The following is a 21,888-nucleotide window of genomic DNA, read 5'->3' as shown; positions in this document are numbered from 1 at the left end:
TAGATGAGAAAATACAAATAAGGGAAAAGTGCGAAACTTCAAGTGCGTAGAAAAAAGGAAGAAAAAGAGCGTATTGTATGGAATGTTTGCACTCAAAGTACTGTAAAACCTTGTTGGTGCTGATTTTAATAATTATGAAAGTTTGTTATACATTTTCATTTCTATTGGTGAATGTATTACTGTACTCAGAATTGTATGTATGTTATTAAAGTATTCAAATAAATACTCTGTTTAACTTGTATGTCACTAAATTCTGTAAAAAATAAAAAATGGGGGCAACATTTTCTCCTTTTTTTAAAGTAACTGTTAATGATAGGCAATGCTCCAAAAGTGCTGTTTTTACACTGATATCAGAAAGTATCTAAACCAGAGATTCTCAAACTGTGGTACATGTACAACTAGTGGTACGTGGGCGCTATCTAGTGTTACGCCAAATAATCATGTGATTAAAGTTGTGTTTTATTTTTCTATATTCAAACTGTGTGTGATGCTACAGTGGCCAAAAAAATAAATATACATCAATCATCAACCAATCAAAGATTACTTATATAGACCTTAATCACAAATGTCTCAAAGGGCTGCACAAGCCACAACAACATCCTCAGCTCAGATCCCACATCAGGGCAAGAAAAAACTCAACCCAATGAGAATAACGAGAAACCTTGGAAGGGACTGCAGATGTGGGGACCCCCGCCCCCTGGGTGACCGGTGCTATGGATGCCAAGTGGATACGGTTATGGTACATGTTAAATAAAACCTCTGTGTTGTTTTTAAAGAATACTTAAGACTACTTATTTGCTGGTGTATTTTATTGTTGGTCATTATAGTGGAGAGACAAGTTTTTACTGAGGTGGGAATTGGTGAAAAAAGTTTGAGAACCACTGATATCGACAATACCAAAAAGATATGTCCAAGTGAGCCACACAACACACCTGGTTGCTCCTCTGCAAGTCCTGCACTTTGTGGGCAAACTCCTTAGCCTCCCGGTGACACTGATGTTCCAGTTTCTCAACTCGCCGCTGAATCTTCTCATCCAGTTGCTTCAGTTCCTCAATGTGGTTCTCAAACTCATCCAACAATCTGCAATGCGGTAGAAAAGTGTTGTTTAGACGCATACACTCCAACGGGAATGAGCCACAGTTTAAAATCATGCAGTTTGCCTGGAAAAGTAATCAAGTCCCACACTGTTAAACTTGTCCCACTGACCTCACAGTTATTGTACACAAATGTTATTAGTCGCAGAATAATGTCACATACTTAATTCTTGGGTACCCCAGCCCTAAGAAGCTCAAGCAGCTTCGTCGGCTGCATTTTGTGCGCCATCAAGGCTGTAGAGCAAATGTTCTAAGTCAGCAGCATATTTCACGGAGCAGGAAACATCCCAAAATGATGAGTGTATAATCTTCTGACTAATTCCCAAAGCAATGGCTGCAGCTTAAAGACATCTCCCAGCCTTTCCCAGTAGACACTCATTCCCCGGGTTGGTGACTCAAATGTGGTGGCCTCTGAAGATACGTTGTCTCTGACTCCTCACTACGAGCTTCCAACGACGTGGTGGCAACAGTTTAGTGGAGGAAGTAGATAAGGCAAGAGGGATAAACACACATATAAATTAAGTGTTGTGGCATGTCTGTTAATGGAAAATAACTTACCAAGTGTAAACAACGCAATTCCATTGCGTAAAGGGTGCTATATTTTCAGCAATGTACAGTACATATATTGTATATAAAGACATAATTGTAATTGTAAAAGTGTAACCAGATCTACCACCCGAGCAATGTCAAAAGGCAACTGTTGCGTTCCATTCCGTAAAACATCTTTTGCCCAGACTGCCTTTTCAAAAAAAGGACCACAACTGTGGAACTCTTTACCTGACACTTTGGAAAGTATACCTGCACTTGTCACTTTCAAAAAACAAACAAAATTATGGCTAGTTGAGCAACAATCGTGTTCCCATGTTTAGTTTTTACTATTTTTTACTAATTGGTTTTTATCTAGTCTGCACTTTATCTGTGTTATTATTATCATTGTCTTGTATCTAGTTTGCACTTTGTCTGTATTATTTCTATTATCATTATTATTGACTCATCTTTGCCTTATTCTATTTTTTATTTTCCTATTTTAATGATGTTGGATCTGTGTTGTTGTTGTTGGGGACAAGTGTTGTAAATTAGCTTTGGCTACAAACACTATGATGCATACATTGGATAACTGTTTCAGACGTCTATGTTTTTGTATCTGTCCCTCTTTCAAATAAACCTCTATAATAATAATAATAATAATAATAATAATAATTAATTTGACTAAATTAACTACAGATTCCACTTTGGAATCTTCCTTTTTCTTCTGGGCAGTGGGCACATTTTCTAACTTTTCTAAAATAAAAACGGCAATTAAAAAATTATTAAAACTTATAGATGTTCACTCAAACAGCACGGCTGAGGTAACTTGTCATAAAATACTTTTTTTATTAAAGTCTTACATTCTGAAATAAGGCTAAACTTCAATGACTTCCAATGGATATCATTTAAGCAACTTTTGTTTACTGTCAAACAGATTGTCTTTTATACTGTATTAATGGACGGCGAGCAAAACTGAATTCAAAATGTTTTACTACTCGCACTACAGGGTTAAAGGGGAACTTTTTGGGGATTTTGCCTATCATTCACTATCCCTATGTAAGACAAGAACACATATGTCTTTCTTTTTTTCTGCATTGTAATTTGTAATATACGGCAAGTTTGAGGTGGCTAACAATGAAGCTAATGGGAGTCATCTATTACGCCCATAAATCCCTATAAAAAACATCCAAAAACCACCAACAATATTCCATTTACATGTCGTGACATAAATATTAACCAAATATTAGCAATATTGTTATTATAAGCGATAACGACGAGGAACTACTAATAGCAGCGCCATGACTACAAAGAAGTAACTAGCTTATGCAGCTATTGGCATACTGAGCTGGTGAGCTGCTACATCACCTCTGAGTTGGTGAAATTTAATTCTAGATTTTAAATCATGCCTCTCACTTGTATAGAAGATTGTGGCCATGTACTGAGAAGTTGGTCAACTTTCACATACAACTACCCGAACATTGCGAGAAAGACATGAAAACATGCCAGTTTGCGCTCACTTAAAAAAAAAAAAATTAATTCATTACCTGCGTGAGGATAATGATTAATTCTTCATCTAAACGAAACGATATGAACATCCCATCAGTCGGCATACCACTGAGAGCTGATATGGTACAGTAAGTGATTGTTTTATTATGTTTGTAGTTTGTATTTCTTGTCCAGCACTTACTGCACTCATACTCAATAAATTCAAGCTTAAAATATAAGGCTCTGGATCATCATTCGTCCCAAAGTGGTCTTTGTTGTCTCTCATGAAGTCTACCAAGATTAGTAGTGTTGTTGTTGATGTTGAAGGAAATATTGAACGATGAAATGCATCTTTGCAAGTAATGCACCATCGTATGTTTAAAATGAACACAAAAAGGAAAAATTACTTCTTATTATTAGGGCTGTGAATCTTTGGGCACCACACGATTCAGTTCAATTTAATTCTTGGGGCTAACGATTCGATTCCCACACTTCTCTTTTGCTAAAGTAAATCTGTACAGCAGATATGGGCATCTAGTTTCAACAATATAATTTACCCGAGTGGCTGGACAGGACAGATTTGAGAGAGAACAAAAAAGATTTTGGGTTTTTCTTTTTAATCGTTACAAATAAGAATCGCAATTCCATCCATTCATCCAATTTCTACCGCTCGTCCATTTCGGGGTCGCGGGGGGTGCTGGAGCCTATCTAAACTGCATTCGGGCGGAAGGAGGGATACACCCTGGTCAAGTCGCCACCTCATTGCAGGGCCAACACAGATAGGCAGACAACATTCACACTCACATTCACATACTAGGGCCAATTTAGTGTTGCCAATCAACCTGCATGTCTTTGGAGGTGGGAGGAAGCCGGAGTACCCGGAGGGAACCCACGCAGTCACGGGGAGAAAATGCAAACTCCACACAGAAAGATCCCGAGCCCAGGATCGAACCCAGGACCTTCGTATTGTGAGGCCCACGCACTAACTCCTGTACCACCGTGCTGCCCAGAATCGCAATTAATTTGAATTTTTTATTTTTTTTGGACACCTCTACTAATGTACCTGTTTCTAACTTACAGCATGTATGTAAATCTTTGATATTTTTAGAGGGCTTTATGGGCGTAATAGAGCGAATCCCATTATCTCTGTTAGCAGAATTTTGTTAGCGTTTTTTTTTACAAGTTAGAATGCATTGAAAAAAGATAAATATATGTGTGGTTGTCTCACATAAAACTTGTGAATGATTGGCAACATTCCAAAAGTGCAGTTTGCCTTTAAGATGACCACTGCAACTGTGCACACGATTGTATACATTTGCATATTTTACGGATGAAGTATGAAGTAGGAAGTTTATATGCAGTCTTTTAGTGTTTTGTTGTTTCTTTTAGAAATAACGTAACAGTACCGTTTGGGGTCAAATGCCTCAGCTCCTCCTTTGGAGCCTCCTCCAGGGGTCCTCCATGCCAATCTTTCAATGTACTCATCTGCATCAAAGGGCTCCTAATATGCACAAATAAAAAATGAATATCGTCGATCATCTCAGAGCAACCAGAACACAATTTATAAGCATCCCGGCGATGTTAAACTACTTCGACGAACATTGCTTTGTACAATTCATATAATCTGCTAAACACACCAACCCAGCACAGTGGTTCGTTTTGTAAATACTGTACAAATATAAACAGATAAATGCATCCATGTTTATAAAAAGCTAGGATGTTTAGCCACCTAGCCACTGAGAGCTAACACAACTCAGACTCAGGACAGCAGCAATCATCTTACCTCAAACAGTTGTGCAGTCGTCGCCATGTTGGACTGTGACGAAATACAACTTGGATGGAGGAGAGTAAGGTCGGCACAGCCGCCGACCTTCACATGGATTTGCTTGAATTTTGTCCTTTGTTGACAGCTCGCTGGTTAGCAGTCCAGCAGCTTCCTGTATGGTAGAGAAGGGTGGAGACGGTGGCCAATCCTCGCCAGTGCGCATGCGTTTTTGTCAGGTGATTGGCGCGTATTGTGTCACGTGAGATAGCAACAGGAAGTAAGTAGCTGTGTGTTGCCGATGCTTCCAGTAATATGTCAGTCGATGAAATGACGAAAGTATAATTTGACATATTTTAAAGTTGTCACAGTTTTTGTAGCTTTTTGTGTAGTGCAACTGGATAAATGAGTTTTCGTGCTTTGTGGATTATTTCTCAAGATAATGGGGAAAATGCGTCTGTACGCTTTTCAAGGTTCGTATATAGCTTTATAATAATTGATGTGTTTTAATTTCTGCATCTGTCTTTTATATAATTACATATGACCGTAGCACCTACGGTCATATGTATAGTGTAATAATATATATATATATATATATATATATATATATATATATATATATATATATATATATATGTATATATATATATATATATATATATATATATATATATATCTATATATATATATATATATATATATATATATATATATATATATATATATCTATATATATATATATATATATATATATATATATATATATATCTATATATATATATATATATATATATATATATATATAGATATATATATATATATATATATATATAGATATATATATATATATATATATATATATATAGATATATATATATATATAGATATATATATATATATATATATATATATATATATATATATATATATATATATATATATATATATATATATCTTGTGACGTCACCATCCATTCATTTTCTAGATAATCTTACTTATCTCACCATATGAAATATAACTTACTTCACTAATTATTATTTATTTATTTATACATTTGTATTGTTATTACTTATGAAGTATAGTGTGAATAAATTGAGAACAGGAAGTGAACAAAAGTTTTAGCAACTGCTATGTAAAGGAAAAGGGGTTGGATTAAATAAACTCTGTTTCTTCCTGCTCCTTTTCGAACATGTTGAATAGAGAAACTGGAAATTGTGATGTATCATGTTGTATGCCTGCATGTTCGAAATAAAGTCAAATTCACACTAATTGTATTTGCTTGTGCTCCATGTTCACTCACGCAGGAGGTTTGCTACGGTGGAGCATCGTGCAAAGATACTAGCAGGCTCCTCCTATGTCGCTGTTCCAGAGGACAACACTGTGCTCGGACTCCTGCTGACTGAGCTCGGCCTCTCAGATCCACAGAAGCCATTCGTTCTTCTCAGAGATGATTGTCGTCGTTGCCCACGGACACCTGTTCGTGAGTTGTGTGTGGACGGTCCTGGCCAGGGAGCACTCTGGCCAGTATTGGTCATCACTCATGGACCTCTCATCCTAGCTTGCCTAGGTCTAGTGGATGTTCCGGCTGAGCCCCGGCCCCCTTTAACCAACCTGCTGTCCGTCTCCCTGGGCATCACGTTTTTGACTGGTTTGCAGAATTTTCTCCTGGACTCGGGGGGTAAGATCGATAGTGAGGTGACAGCCTCTCGACTGGCAGTGCTGCCCACTGTGCTCCTGCATGTTTGCCCCTTTGGTACACCCCTTGATGTGCCCTCTTTGGGGGTACTTGCTTCAGCCTCTGTTCTCGCTCCTGCTGGGAACCAGAAGCAGCCAGCCTGGAAAACAAGCTTCCACAAGGGACGTGCTGTTGTGAACATAGCACTAACAGAAACGGTGCGCTCAAAACAGTATGGTGACCCAAGTAGACGAGATACGTGGGATGTGTTTGGCACAGTGATGTGCAAAGTAAGCTCTAAAGCAAAATTACTTTTTGTACTCATTGCTCTCAGTCTGTTCATTGCACTTTGTTTTACTATCAACAGTGTGAAGTGGAGGGGGTGCTCCCAAATGTGACAGTGACCCTAACTCTGCCACCTAATGGATCACCATTGCAGGATATTTTGGTGCATCCCTGCGTCACCTCCTTGGATTCCAATATCTTAACAGCATGCAGTGTTGATAACGACGATGGCTCATCTTTCTCTGGACCTTACAAGTTTCCTTTCTCTCCTCCTTTGGAACCCTTTCGACTTTGTGGCTACACATCTCAGGTTACAAACACACAGCTAATTCAAGTTCACCTTTTCTTTGTTAAATACGTCCAACATTTTCCACAGGTCCCTGTTCCTCCTATTCTGGGGTCATACCAACTGAAGGAAGAGGAAAACCACTTGCTTGTGTCAGTGACTCTCAAACTTCATGAAAGCGTCAAGAATAGTTTTGAGTACTGTGAAGCACACCTGCCTTTTTTTAACAGGTAAACTATTTTAGTATTACGCCATTTTTTCATTCATCATCATTTAATCAGTCAGTGAAGAAATAACGTCAAACACAAATCATCACAATCATCCAGCCTTGGATTTGTACACATTTCATTAATATTTCCATTGGAAATATTGAAATTATAAATATTATTATACAATTAAAATGTCACCACAAAACCTTAACCATACTGGCAATTTGTATGGCAATATAGTCATCATAGAAGTGTAAGAAAAAGCTAACCACTACTTATGGTAAGGAAAAACAAATGTTAAACGACTCAGACTGATGACACCTGACTGTCACACTTCATTTCAACACAAATATACAAATAATATAACTACTTTTAAAAATAAGACAGAACAACAGTAATATCGTATTTTAACTTTGATAATAAGTATGTATTAACTGTAAACTTTCATACAACTCTCAATGTATATTCTCCCCTTCTCATGTTCCTTCGCATAGTACTTTTTTCAGTTGCTCTTTCTTTTGGAGTATATGCGGGTAAAAAACAAAACACACAAATTCAAAGAAGAGGTTCCACAATATTGTGATTTTGCGAGCAAGCGACAATTACAGTAAGTCGTAAAAGCAGTGTATGCATCTATCTACAGTTACTGTATCTAGAGTTGCACAAAAAAAGAAAACAATTTTATTCTATATTTACATTAACATGCAATCAAATTTTTAAATATCGACGATTTAGACAAGGCGGTACTATATTGCATCACAAACCAACATCCTGGCGTCACTGCTCTGGCCACCGAGGCATGCATGGCTATAATTCATTAGCTCGCGGGAGAAGGGATCACATTAATAATTTCCTTTTTTTACTTGTCCATTACATGCATGAATGTATTGTGGAGTATGCGAGTGTACCGATATTTTTTTTACTCAATGTATTATTTTGTCTACTTTCTATAAATTTTTATTGAAAAAGTTCCTCAGTCGATTGCCCTTTCGGGCAATCGACTGAGGGGGGGATGCAGAAGCTTTCGACACCTTCGCTCTCTCAGTTCAGACCTTAGTTGGTATGCTGCGGACTTTAGAGGGACCCCTTGGATGCGAGCTCAAATGTGGTTCTCACGTTGACCGCCTCATAAGTAAAATGCCTCCTGCTCACCGAGACGGATTTATGGAATACTGTCTTTGTCGAGGCATTCTACAGCCAGGTACCAACCAAACTTACACCCTGCCCGACCTGGCATCCTGGCTCCAAGTTAAAGCTCAAGCTAAGCGCCTGGCCAGCCGAGTCACTCACCTCTACAACCCGGGGCCTCCTCCTGCCAAGAGGGAGGATTATAATAGTCCATGGCCGAAACAAAGGACAGCATCAATTCTCTTATGTTCTGGTGAAACCGGTAGCAGCCAGAGCACCAATCTGACAAAGTCACAACCCTTTAAACCTAGTCCTTATTGTCCATTTTGCAACAGTAAGGAGCATTACCTCAACTCATGCCTGGACTTCAAGAAACTGAATACCAGTGAGATTACTAAGTGGATCCAAGAAGGTAACAGATGTTGGAAGTGCGGTCGTGGCCACAAAGCTGCAGCATGTACGCTTAAACGCCCTTGTAACTTATGCAAAGAGACTCACCTCACAGTACTGCATGACACGATCCAAGAGTCATCTCAACAAGTCCTGATGATGAGTAACCAAAAACCCACAGTCTACCTGGAACAGCCTCAAAGCCCTCAAAGAGTTTTGCTGAAAGTTGTTAAAGTGCTCCTACAAAATGGAGACCGCACTCTAGAGACATTTGCTGTGCTCGATGATGGTTCTGAGAGAACACTCATCCTCCCCTATGCAGTAGAGCAACTACAACTTGCTAAGCATCCTGAAACCCTTCACCTGAGAACTGTTCAACAAGAAGTGAAAGTGCTCAATGGTTCGTCAGTCAGCCTTCACGTCTCCCCCATCTTCAAGCCAAGCAAGAAGTATTGGATTAAAAATGCCTTCACAGCTGAGAATCTGAGCCTATCTCAGCACACATATCCAGTAGCGGCCCTCCAAAAACGCTACGAGCACCTCAAAGACCTTCCTTTGCTGCCTATCCATCGAGCGCAACCGCTACTCCTCATAGGTTCTGATATGTCCCAGCTTCTTGCTCCTACAGAGCCGGTGCGAGCAGGCCCATCTGGCGGCCCCATAGCAGTCTGTACCAACCTAGGCTGGTCCCTACAAGGTCCGTCTGTGATTTATGCATCTTCCCATCAGCCTTCCTGTCTGCACGTTACCACTGAATCCCCATATACCGAACTTTTCAAGAATGTGGAACGTCTCTGGCAGATCGATACTCTCCCTTACGTCAGCGAGAAGATTGCATCTCGTTCCAAGCAAGACCAACAAGGTCTCTCTCTTTTACAGACTGACTCTAAGCGTGTACCTGTTGATGGTATCCAGCGCTACGCGACACCCCTGTTACGTCGCCAGCCAAGCACTATGCTATGTGCACCTTCAGATGCTGTAATGCCAAACTTGCGCCGCATTGAACGCAGGTTGGCCAAAGACCCTCACCTTGCAACCTCTTATCGTAGAGAGATGGACAAACTTATCAAAACAGGATACGTTGCTGAGATTCCTTCAGAGGAGGCAGCAAAGAGTACTGAGTCGTGGTACGTACCACATCATATGGTGCACCACAATGGGAAAGACAGAGGGGTCTTCAACTGTTCTTTCTCCTACAATGGCCAGTCTTTGAATGATCATCTCCTCCCTGGACCAACGTTGGGCCCTACTATGATTGGAGTCCTCTTGCGGTTCCGATGTCATGCAATAGCCATAAGCGGGGATATCAAGTCAATGTTTCACCAGATCCGCTTACTTGACCATGATAAACCACTCCTTCGATTCCTGTGGCAGAACATGGAAAGGGAATCTAGAGCGCAGATCCTTGAATGGCAGGTCCTACCTTTCGGAACAACCTGCAGCCCCTGTTGTGCAGTGTACGCCTTACAGCAGCACGTCAGGGACTATGAGCCACCAGACTCTCTGCTCATGCAAGTGGTTGAGCACTCCTTCTATGTGGATAATTGCCTCCACAGTCTGAGTAAGGTTGAAGAAGCCAAAGCTCTCATTGACACTCTGCGTGAACTTCTTAGCAAGGGAGGTTTCGAGATCCGACAGTGGGCTAGCAACATGCCAGAAGTTGTGGCCCATCTACCACCTGATGCACGATCAGCAACTAGTGAGCTGTGGTTATCCAAAGCAAGTGATAACCTCCACGAACCCACTCTTGGACTATGCTGGGATTGTTTGAATGACACTCTGAGTTTCAAGCGTCACACAACAGAATCATCAGCTGCCACTCTTCGAAATGTCTACAGTGTCCTGGCCAAGCTTTATGACCCCCTAGGATTCATTGTACCATTTACCACTCGGTGTAAGGTGCTCATCGAAGATATGTGGAAGTCCAACCTTGGCTGGGACGACCAGATCCAGCCTGCAGATCTCCTTGACAAGTGGTCAACCTGGGAAATGATCCAAGAGCACCGCTGGAATAAGGGCCCGCACTTCCTTTACCTGCCAGAAAATGAGTGGCCCAATTTGCCTACATCTGACCTGGAACCGGATGCCACAGAGCTGAGGAAATCCGCCTTCGTTGGAACTATTTCCTGTGCTTCATCCACTCAGCTTACTGATTTCAGTAAGTTCTCCACATGGAAACAGCTTCTACAAGAGACAGCTAGCTCCCTTCATGGGGCGGCTGTTGCTGGTGCTTCATCCCCACCTTCCGCCGTGGATTTTCTGCAAGAACGTAACAAGTGGAGGAACGATGGCAAGACCCTTTTGGCTGGTCAAGTTGTCTTGATAGTGGATCCTCAACTCCCCCGAGGATCGTGGCCTGTAGGACGGATCACTCAGACACATCCAGGAGCAGATGGACGGGTCTGGACTGCCAGAATACAAGTGAAGAATCGCACCTACCTTCGCCCAGTCGCCCGACTGATCATGCTTCCACCTCTTGATGACGAGGACACTACCTCATAGACTTTCTTCTAGTTTCAACTGCCATACGGACAGTTGGGGGCGGCTGTGTACGAAAGCCTATTGTGTGCCTTTAACCAGTTTTGTAATGTTCCTATGCATTTAGGTTGATAGGTCAATCTGTGACGTCATTTCCCCTTTAAAGCACGTCTTTGTCAGAATAGCCGGTTTCAATCAGTGGTGGCAGCCAGCCTTGTGTGCGTTGACGACTAAATGTAAGTTTTGTCACATACTGTTACAGCATTTGAACTGACTGTCGTGCCTTGCTACTTCTGCAAATGTTTGGTGCATTGTATGCTAAGATCAGTTGTTTTTGGGTCGATTGAGAGCTAATTAGTCTCGTTGACGGCGTTTACATTTACGTGTAGTTTATTTAACGTCATTGCAACTGCGATGGCGGAGTTTGGCCTTTAGATGGCGACATAGACCACATAATCGCCATGTATGGCTCTGAAGCTTAGAAACTTGTTGGAAGTTCATACATAGTTAAATGCAGTATATATGTTGTTGTTATGCACACTTTTATATTGCATTTAACTATGTATGAACTTCCAACAAGTTTCTAAGCTTCAGAGCCATACATGGCGATTATGTGGTCTATGTCGCCATCTAAAGGCCAAACTCCGCCATCGCAGTTGCAATGACGTTAAATAAACTACACGTAAATGTAAACGCCGTCAACGAGACTAATTAGCTCTCAATCGACCCAAAAACAACTGATCTTAGCATACAATGCACCAAACATTTGCAGAAGTAGCAAGGCACGACAGTCAGTTCAAATGCTGTAACAGTATGTGACAAAACTTACATTTAGTCGTCAACGCACACAAGGCTGGCTGCCACCACTGATTGAAACCGGCTATTCTGACAAAGACGTGCTTTAAAGGGGAAATGACGTCACAGATTGACCTATCAACCTAAATGCATAGGAACATTACAAAACTGGTTAAAGGCACACAATAGGCTTTCGTACAATCACAATCATCCAGCCTTGGATTTGTACACATTTCATTAATATTTCCATTGGAAATATTGAAATTATAAATATTATTATACAATTAAAATGTCACCACAAAACCTTAACCATACTGGCAATTTGTATGGCAATATAGTCATCATAGAAGTGTAAGAAAAAGCTAACCACTACTTATGGTAAGGAAAAACAAATGTTAAACGACTCAGACTGATGACACCTGACTGTCACACTTCATTTCAACACAAATATACAAATAATATAACTACTTTTAAAAATAAGACAGAACAACAGTAATATCGTATTTTAACTTTGATAATAAGTATGTATTAACTGTAAACTTTCATACAACTCTCAATGTATATTCTCCCCTTCTCATGTTCCTTCGCATAGTACTTTTTTCAGTTGCTCTTTCTTTTGGAGTATATGCGGGTAAAAAACAAAACACACAAATTCAAAGAAGAGGTTCCACAATATTGTGATTTTGCGAGCAAGCGACAATTACAGTAAGTCGTAAAAGCAGTGTATGCATCTATCTACAGTTACTGTATCTAGAGTTGCACAAAAAAAGAAAACAATTTTATTCTATATTTACATTAACATGCAATCAAATTTTTAAATATCGACGATTTAGACAAGGCGGTACTATATTGCATCACAAACCAACATCCTGGCGTCACTGCTCTGGCCACCGAGGCATGCATGGCTATAATTCATTAGCTCGCGGGAGAAGGGATCACATTAATAATTTCCTTTTTTTACTTGTCCATTACATGCATGAATGTATTGTGGAGTATGCGAGTGTACCGATATTTTTTTTACTCAATGTATTATTTTGTCTACTTTCTATAAATTTTTATTGAAAAAGTTCCTCAGTCGATTGCCCTTTCCGGACCTCCCATTAAAACGGCAGAAAGACAATAGACACTAAGGACAAGACGATAGGAAACATACAATATTTGCAGTATGTTTATAGTAAAACAGTGTGATTTGATTTAAATAAAAAGCACATGGTCCTGTACATGGTGTTTGAAAAATTGTTTCAGAGAATCGCAATCTCAATTCTAATATTCAATCACATTTATACTGTAGTAGAATTGTGCAATATTGTGAAATATAGCTCATGGTGACAAAATTGGAAGTAATGTTGTACCATCTTAGACTACCTTAAATCCAAATATATTTTTTGTTTACTGTGTTTGCATTATGTTTATTTTTCTTGTGCAGACCTCAGATGGGGTGTGTGGATGTTAAAGTGAGCTTTGGACAACTAGATGTTTCTAAGGAGAAGAACCTTCTTGTGTGGGTCATCGGTAAGAGTTGGCTACTCAGAGAATACATTCTTTAAAGAAAGAAGAAAAAAAACTACGGATTTATTTTGCCTTCATTAACATTCAGGACAAAAGTTTTCTAAATCTCGCGAAATCACAATGGAAGGCAACATCGGCTTTTCTGGTCCGGCAGCAGGACCGACTGACCCCCTTTGCACAGACCTCATCGCCTATGTCAAAGTAGGTCAATACACAAAACTGCTGCAATTATAAATCTGCAAGTTTATATATATTGTACCATACGTCATATTTTCAAAGATGACAAGTTGGTAATAGTTCAGACTTAATGGCAAATGTGTAAGTCATCTTGAAATGTAAAGTACTGTGGTATCTCAGTTTTTGTGGGCCCCACTTTGCATTCCATTTTTTAAATACATTTTCACCAAAAGTTTGCCCCGGTTTTGGTATACCATCATGGATATGGTATGGCCAAACATAGTGCCTAACAAACTAGTCTCACTCCATGGAATCGAGTGCCCAAACAAAGAATCCCACACGTTGGTGATTTAAGCGGGGTACATACATAAAAACAACCAGGCTGTTTTTGTCTGATTTATCCCACTTCTGATCAAAGATGGCAGACACTCGCGATAGAAAATGGATAGATATTGGGTAGGAATGTAAAGATAAACGGTATTAATGATAACTGTGTTAAAACTCCCACCCATCCATCCATCCATCCATCCATCTTCTTCCGCTTATCCGAGGTCGGGTCGCGGGGGCAGCAGCCTAAGCAGGGAAGCCCAGACTTCCCTCTTCCCAGCCACTTCGTCCAGCTCCACCCGGGGGATCCCGAGGCGTTCCCATGCCAGCCGGGAGAGATAGTCTTCCCAACGTGTCCTGGGTCCTCCCCGTGGTATCCTACCGGTCAGACGTGCCCGAAACACCTCCCTAGTGAGGCGTTCGGGTGGCATCCTGACCAGATGCCCGAACCACCTCATCTGGCTCCTCTCAATGTGGAGGAGCAGCGGCTTTACTTTGAGCTCCTCCCGGATGACAGAGCTTCACACTCGGCTGCGAACCGATCCAGTGAGAGCTGAAGATCTTGGCCAGATGAAACCATCAGGACCACATCATCTGCAAAAAGCAGAGACCTAATCCTGCAGCCACCAAACCAGATACCCTCAACGCCCTGACTGCGCCTAGAAATTCTGTCCATAAAAGTTATGAACAGAATCGGTGACAAAGGGCAGCCTTGGCGGAGTCCAACCCTCACTGGAAACGGGTCCGACTTACTGCCGGCAATGTGGACCAAGCTCTGACACTGATCATACAGGGAGCGGACCGCCACAATCAGAGAGTCCGTTACCCCATACTCTCTGAGCACTCCCCACAGGACCTCCCGGGGTACACGGTCGAATGCCTTCTCCAAGTCCACAAAGCACATGTAGACTGGTTGGGCAAACTCCCATGCACCCTCAAGGACCCTGCCGAGAGTATAGCGCTGGTCCACAGTTCCACGACCAGGACGAAAACCATACTGTTCCTCCTGAATCCGAGGTTCGACTATCCGGCATAGTCTCCTCTCCAGTACACCTGAATAGACCTTACCGGGAAGGCTGAGGAGTGTGATCCCACGATAGCTGGAACACACCCTCCGGTTCCCCTTCTTAAATAGATGAACCACCACCCCGGTCTGCCAATCCAGAGGTACCGCCCCCGATGTCCACGCGATGTTGCAGAGTCTTGTCAACCAAGACAGCCCCACAGCATCCAGAGCCTGTAACATCACATGGACATCGTGATGTTACAGGCTTGGCTCTGGTTCCTAGCAGAGCTTTTTAACTACCTCTGCAACCTCAGCCCCAGAAATAGGAGAGCCCACTACAGATTCCCCAGGCACTGCTTCGTCATAGGAAGACGTGTTGGTAGGATTGAGGAGGTCTTCGCAGTATTCCCTCCACCGATCCACAACATCCACAGTTGAGGTCAGCAGAACACCATCCCCACCATACACGGTGTTGACATTGCACTGCTTCCCCTTCCTAAGGCGGAGGATGGTGGTCCAGAATCGCTTCGAAGCTGTCTGGAAGTTATTTTCCATGGCTTCCCCGAACTCCTCCCATGTCAGAGTTTTTGCTTCTGTGACCGCTGAAGCCGCACACCGCTTGGCCTGTCGGTACCTGTCTGCTGCCTCCGGAGTCCTATGAGCCAAAACAACCTGATAGGACTCTTTCTTCAGCTTGACGGCATCCCTCACCGCTGGTGTCCACCAGCGGGTTCTAGGATTACCGCCACGACAGGCACCAACCACCTTGCGGCCACAGCTCCAATCGGCCGCCTCGACAATAGAGGTACGGAACATCCTCCACTCTGACTCAATGTCCAGCGCCTCCCTCGTGACATGTTCAAAGTTCTTCCGGAGGCGGGAATTGAAACTCTCTCTGACAGGAGACTCTGATAGGCGTTCCCAGCAGACCCTCACAATGCGTTTGGGCCTGCCAGGTCTGTCCGGCATCCTCCCCCACCATCGCAGCCAACTCACCACCAGGTGGTGGTTGGTAGAACGCTCCGCCCGTCTCTTCACCCGGGTGTCCAAAACATGAGACCGCAAATCCGATGACACAACTACAAAGTCGATCATGGAACTGCGGCCTAGGGTGTCCTGGTGCCAAGAGCACATATGGACACCCTTATGTTTGAACATGGTGTTTGTTATGGACAATCTGTGACGAGCACAAAAGTCCAATAACAAAACACCACTCAGGTTCAGATCCGGGTGGCCATTCTTCCCAATCACGCCTCTCCAGGTTTCACTGTCGTTGCCAATATGAGCGTGGAAGTCCCCCAGTAGAACGAGGGAATCACCCGGGGGAGCACTCTCCAGTACTCCCTCGAGTGAATCCAAAAAGGGTGGGTACTGACGGAAGTGGATAATTACATATATCCATATTTAAGTGTTACTTCTTTAGTTTCGTGGTCGTTTTGCAAAACAGCTCCATTTTGTTTTCTTTTGAGTCTTCAAAGTGTACGGTATGGTCTGGCTTTGATAGCTCTGGAATGCAGGGAGTAGAGATAACTCAGGGAGTAGCCATAACAACGAGGGTGGGAGCGAGGGACAGATGGAAGAACACAGCACTTCCGTGGGTTTGGGGGAGATCCATCTTAGCTGCGCTAGTGAACGCTTCTGTACTGGATTGGTCTCACGTTTATTGTCAAAGCTTTGAGAATAAACCACAAAATACCAACTACTGCCTGGTGATCACTTTAAACTTCAGCTTATGTGCCATAAAAAGAACTTGGGAGTGACCAGAAACTTAAATTCCCTGGAGGACATCTGGTCAACGCAACAGTACTCTGAGCTGCCGCTTGGGGCGTAAGCGCAAACAACAGTCAGGACCCGTCCCCCCACCCGAAGGCGGAGGGAAGCTACCCTCTCATCCACTAGGTTGAACTCCAACGTGCAGGCTTTGAGCCGGGGGGCAACAAGAATTGCCACCCCAGCCCGTCGCCTCTCACTGCTAGCAATGCCAGAGTGGAAGAGAGTCCAGCCCCTCTCGAGAGAACTGGTTCCAGAGCCCTTGCGGTGCGTCGAAGTGAGTCCGATTATATCTAGCCGGAACTTCTCCCCCTCGCGCACTAGCTCCTTCCCCCCAGCGAGGTGACGTTCCACGTCGCAAGAGCTAGCTTATGTAGCCGAGGATCGGACCGCCAAGTGCCCTGCTTTCGGCTGCCGCCCAGCTCACATTGCACCCGACCTCTATGGCCCCTGCTATGGGTGGTGAGCTCATTGTAGGGGGGACCCACGTTGCCTCTTCGGGCTGTGCCTAGCCGGGCCCCATGGCCAGGCGCTCGCCTAACCCGACGGTTAGTATTACTGTTTTAAAGGGGAACTGCACTTTTTTTGGAATTTGGCTTACCATTCACAATTCATATGTCAAACAAGAAAACATGTTTTTCTTTTTTTTAATGCAATTTAATTTTTAATATTAGGCTTGTACAAGACCACTATCAATGCAGCTAATGGGATTAATCTATCCTGCCCAATAAGCCCTCGTAAAAAAGTCATCCAAAAACCACTAACAATACTCCAATTACATGTCATGACCTGAATATTAACCAAGTATTAATGACATTGTTATTATAAGCGCTAACGCCGAGGGACTACTCTTATCAGTGCCGTAATCACATATTGAGCCTGTGAGCTGCTGCATTGCCTGTGAGTTGGTAAAAGTTAAATCTGTATAATAATCCATGCCTTTCACTTGTATAGCAGAAGGTTGTGGCCATAAACTTGGAAGTTAGTCAAATTTGAGATTCACTTTAGTCCCGGAGACAACGCGAGGATCGACCAGAAAAGTTGTTCGTTTTTTTAACCTCAGTGAGGATTATGCTGCATTCAACATCCAAACAGAAAACACAAGTTTTGAGAGCAGACACTATAAAGTGATTGTTTAATTATGTTTGTACTTCGTATTTGTTGTTCAGCACTGAGCAATACTGCTACATGTTCTCATGAAGTCTGCCATGTTTGGTAATAGTTGTATTTTAATAAAGGAAATAGTGAATGTTGTGAAATAAATATGTCGTAATACTTCAAATGACCAAAATATGTAAATATTACATGTTATTATGATGTTACTAAATTATGTACATACTTACAGCATGTATATAAAACGGTGTTTGAGGGTTTTGATAGTTTTTTAGGGCTTCATAGACTGAATAGATCGAATCCCCATTGCCTGCATTGTTAGCCACCCTTTGCTAGCTTTCATTAACGATTTAATATGCATAAAAAAAAGAAAAATATATGTGTGCTTGTCTCACACGAGCAATGTAAATGATAGTCAAAATCTAAAAAAAAGCGCAGGTCCCTTTTAAACTAAAATTATCAAAAAGCTCTGATTGATAACTGCACTTTCATAAACTCACAGACTGACTGGTGGGCACCTTGCAAGCTTAATTGCTAACACGAAAACAACAGACATTGACATCTTTTCACATTAAGAAACGACATACCCCAATCTAAACTTGTATAAAGACAATGCTGTCACAGCAACTAAGCTATTCAGCTGTGCTCCCTTAGCACACAATGATCGTTCTATACTCAGAGGAATACGAGACAGAGGTGTTTTTACTGTGCGTTCAAGGACCGCGGGACAGAATAGGCAACCACAACGCCCGCCAAGAATAAAAAATAATAATAATAGATTTCATTTGTTACGCACTTTTCATTTGAGTAAATCTTAATGTACTGCAGAAAAAAACAATAAGTACTTTTTCAGCACATTCAATAATAATGTGATAATTTTGGTCACGATAACCGTGATATGAAATTTTCACATCGTTACATCCCTAGTGTGGGTGGGGTCTGCACTTGATAATTCATCTCTTCAGATTTAGAACATCTTTGTGTGTGCGCTGCTTTAGTTGTGTCCATAGTAATACACTGCAGCTCCATCACCCGTCTGTGACATCATCACTGGTTGACTCTGTAGTTATTTGCTAACGGGGCGGCGTGGCTTTAGTTGTTTGAGCGGCTTTGCCAGCAACTTAAGAGTTCCAGGTTGATTGGTCCTTGGGCAAGACACTTTACCCATCTGCCTCCAGTGCCACCCACACTGGTTTAAATGCGGCTTAAAGATGTAGATAATGGGTTTCACTATGTTAAGAGCTTTGAGTCTCTCTAGGAAAAAGTGCTATTCAAATATAATTCACTTCACTTCTCTATATAGAGACTGCAAAATAATCCACCATGTGGACAAAGATAGTTGGAATACCAGCACTTTTATAAAGAAGGTGAGAAACACAATTCAAGAAAGAACTCCTAGCAAAGTATGTGTGGTTTCTGCATAACCCCCTTTTCTCATCGCCGTGTTTGTAATGTTTAGTTGAATTTGTCATTTAAACATATTTTAAAAAAAAATTCTGTATGTAAAACTATTGTTATTATTTGTAAAAAGTTTTTTGGGTGTCTGTGCCTAGAACATCATTTTTTGGTTTGTATTATTTGTTATGGGAAAAGTTGCTTTGGTTTTCGTACAATTCGGTCTTTCCCAGATATTTTGAAACAGATTACTAACAAAAACCGAGGTACCACTGTGTTTGTAAGCTATACGTTGTTGTAAAGTGATTAACTGTTTTTTTGCTTCCAAGTTGTATTTCAAAGTGCCTGACATGACACTGTCAGGATGCTGTGTGGATCAGCACTCGGTGCAGGTCTATTCCTGTGCCAAACCAAAGATTACGACTTGTAAGTTTGTGCTATTATTTTAAAACTATTGCTCCAAAACATATTTTTTGTAAACTACAAGTATTTTTTTCCCTGCTTTCATGCAGCTCGTGAACTCCAATCTAAGGACTATTTCATATGGAATTCCACCGGAACTGCTCCTGTATCCCAGATGTTAGTCTAAGATGGACTCACAAAGGCAACAAGTAATTATTAGGGCTGTCAAAAATTGTATGTTAACAGCAGTAACTAAGTTTTCTCATAATTTACATTGTATTCGTTTACCTGATTTACACATACGCATCATGGAAAGCCACACTTCTCTGTCATGACGGGGGAACTGTCACGTCTTGCCCTGATTTGGTTTGGAGTTACTCCAGGATGTAAAGACATGGCTGCTTGGAGGATCAATAAATTAATGCATCATAATTTCACACGAAGCAGCAAGATACAAAAAAAGTCACAAATAGACGGTGCTGAGACCTAACTAAATAAGGCACAGAGTAAAAAAAATAGCGGGAAGCAGGAGATAGCAGGCCTGTGTTTAAGAAATTATGAAAGAATGCATTGTAAGAAAATAAAAATACCAAACAGGAAATGATGACAGAAACAGAATAAATAGTGATTACTCATGATTAAATAATATTAAAACTGTAATTAGTGTGATTACTTTAAGTTTTTTAGTCGTCCTAATCCTAGTATTTATGTATGCTACTTTGATACCACGTTTAATGTAAATTGTAGTCTGTTGCTGTAGCTCAATGCATACAGCATTTATGTGACAGTCAACATAATTTGTAGTTTTTGAGGATAAAAATAGACTGATGAGGATTGTTTAACTGGAAGAAATATTGATTTGCGTTGAATCACTTCCGGCCACGGTCGGCCTTTCTTTATGATTCCCCTCACTCATATTTAGCCCGCTGCACACACAAGGGCCACCCCTCGCTATGACAGGCCCACTTCAGTGACTCTCTATCACCCGGATAATTAGCAGCTGGGGCCTTGTCATCAGCTGTTGTGGGCTTGGACGGGAGGGGGGCATGGAGGGTCCTGAAAGGCTTGGCCGCCTCGAACACTGTGTTGGCTACAAAAGGCAACTCTTTAGAGCTGGCAGGGGTCCTTTCCCCCGCCCTTACTCCTTTTGACCCCATCCCCGCCCTGTCAACTAGCAAGTCGTTCAAACACATAACCTCTCCAACTAGACTGTGATTGAGCGCTGACCCCACGGCCCTCCTAGACATTAAAGCAGGAAATCACATTCAGCCGACAGCCCCTGGCTAATTGGTAAAAAAAAAGTCACAAGGACAGTTGGGGTCTGGTTGCCCCTTGAGGTTACGTGCACTAACTCAATTTGAGTTTTTATTGTAGCAACGCAGGACACTCTTTACTCATCAAACTAGCGATAATTGTATTTTGCAACCCTTGACCTTAGCAAGTCACTCACTTCTATTAACTGCAATGGATAACCAGTTAATGAAGAGTTAAATCAAAGGAAGTTGTATCCAGCTTCCCCGTGAGTGCCCCCTTTGTCTGACTGTTGGCCTCTTGTGACCCTCGCTGGGCCAACTGCTACATTCTCACGTGGATTTCCACTCATAAGGCTGACCATGACCAACCCTCTGTCAATTGGAACCGCTTGCTCTCAAGGCATCCTTCACCTTCTCTTTAAGTGTCCGCGCCAACCGGCGGCACCAGAACCACTCAGCCTTCCTACCCCCCACCTCCATAGTGTCTGTGGCTGGCAGACTAGAAAAATAGTTTATTTTTCTTTGAAGAACACTAAACGTCCTTGGTTTATTAAATATGAGGCCAGACTGCCAGTGGAACAGCTTGTTTTAATGTGGTAGCTGCTTCATAGCCTTTAGTAGTAAACATTACATTCTGTTTAAAACCTCACCCACATTTTCTTTTACATGCTCTCTAGAACACACTTTGGAACGTCATTGCCATAAATAAGTCAACATGTTTTAGAAGGCCTTACAATGTGTGGCACCATCTCTTCCAGCACAATAAGGACACCTAGTGGTAGATTGCTAAATCGAGCCTGTTGATTTTTGCAAATAAACTT

General features: G+C 41.8%; 2 protein-coding genes across 2 annotated transcripts in view; one reads left to right on the top strand and one right to left on the bottom strand.

Annotated features, from left to right (window-relative positions):
- The window catches only part of exoc5 (exocyst complex component 5), a 32,378-nt gene extending 27,278 nt beyond the window's left edge, over window positions 1-5,100 (bottom strand). The window contains exons 1-3 of the mRNA XM_062042108.1: window positions 4,891-5,100; window positions 4,514-4,608; window positions 933-1,080 (exon numbers count right to left, since the gene is read on the bottom strand). Coding sequence (XP_061898092.1) covers window positions 933-1,080; window positions 4,514-4,608; window positions 4,891-4,917 — 270 coding nt within the window. The 5' untranslated portion in view covers window positions 4,918-5,100. The remainder of the gene's footprint in view (window positions 1-932; window positions 1,081-4,513; window positions 4,609-4,890) is intronic.
- Window positions 5,101-5,117: 17 nt separating this feature from the next.
- ap5m1 (adaptor related protein complex 5 subunit mu 1) lies at window positions 5,118-20,008 on the top strand. The gene is made up of 8 exons (XM_062042109.1): window positions 5,118-5,342; window positions 6,174-6,834; window positions 6,912-7,139; window positions 7,206-7,345; window positions 13,542-13,627; window positions 13,713-13,825; window positions 19,742-19,838; window positions 19,925-20,008. Exons 1-8 carry the CDS (start codon window positions 5,275-5,277, stop codon window positions 19,999-20,001), a joined length of 1,470 nt encoding a protein of 489 aa, XP_061898093.1. The 5' UTR covers window positions 5,118-5,274; the 3' UTR covers window positions 20,002-20,008.
- Window positions 20,009-21,888: the final 1,880 nt, after the last annotated feature.

This window comes from Entelurus aequoreus, linkage group LG03, assembly GCF_033978785.1.
Source record: "Entelurus aequoreus isolate RoL-2023_Sb linkage group LG03, RoL_Eaeq_v1.1, whole genome shotgun sequence".
NCBI classification, from domain to species: Eukaryota; Metazoa; Chordata; class Actinopteri; order Syngnathiformes; family Syngnathidae; genus Entelurus; species Entelurus aequoreus.
The sequence above is the reverse complement of the archived record's forward strand: the minus strand, read 5'-3'. Positions and strand labels throughout refer to the sequence as shown.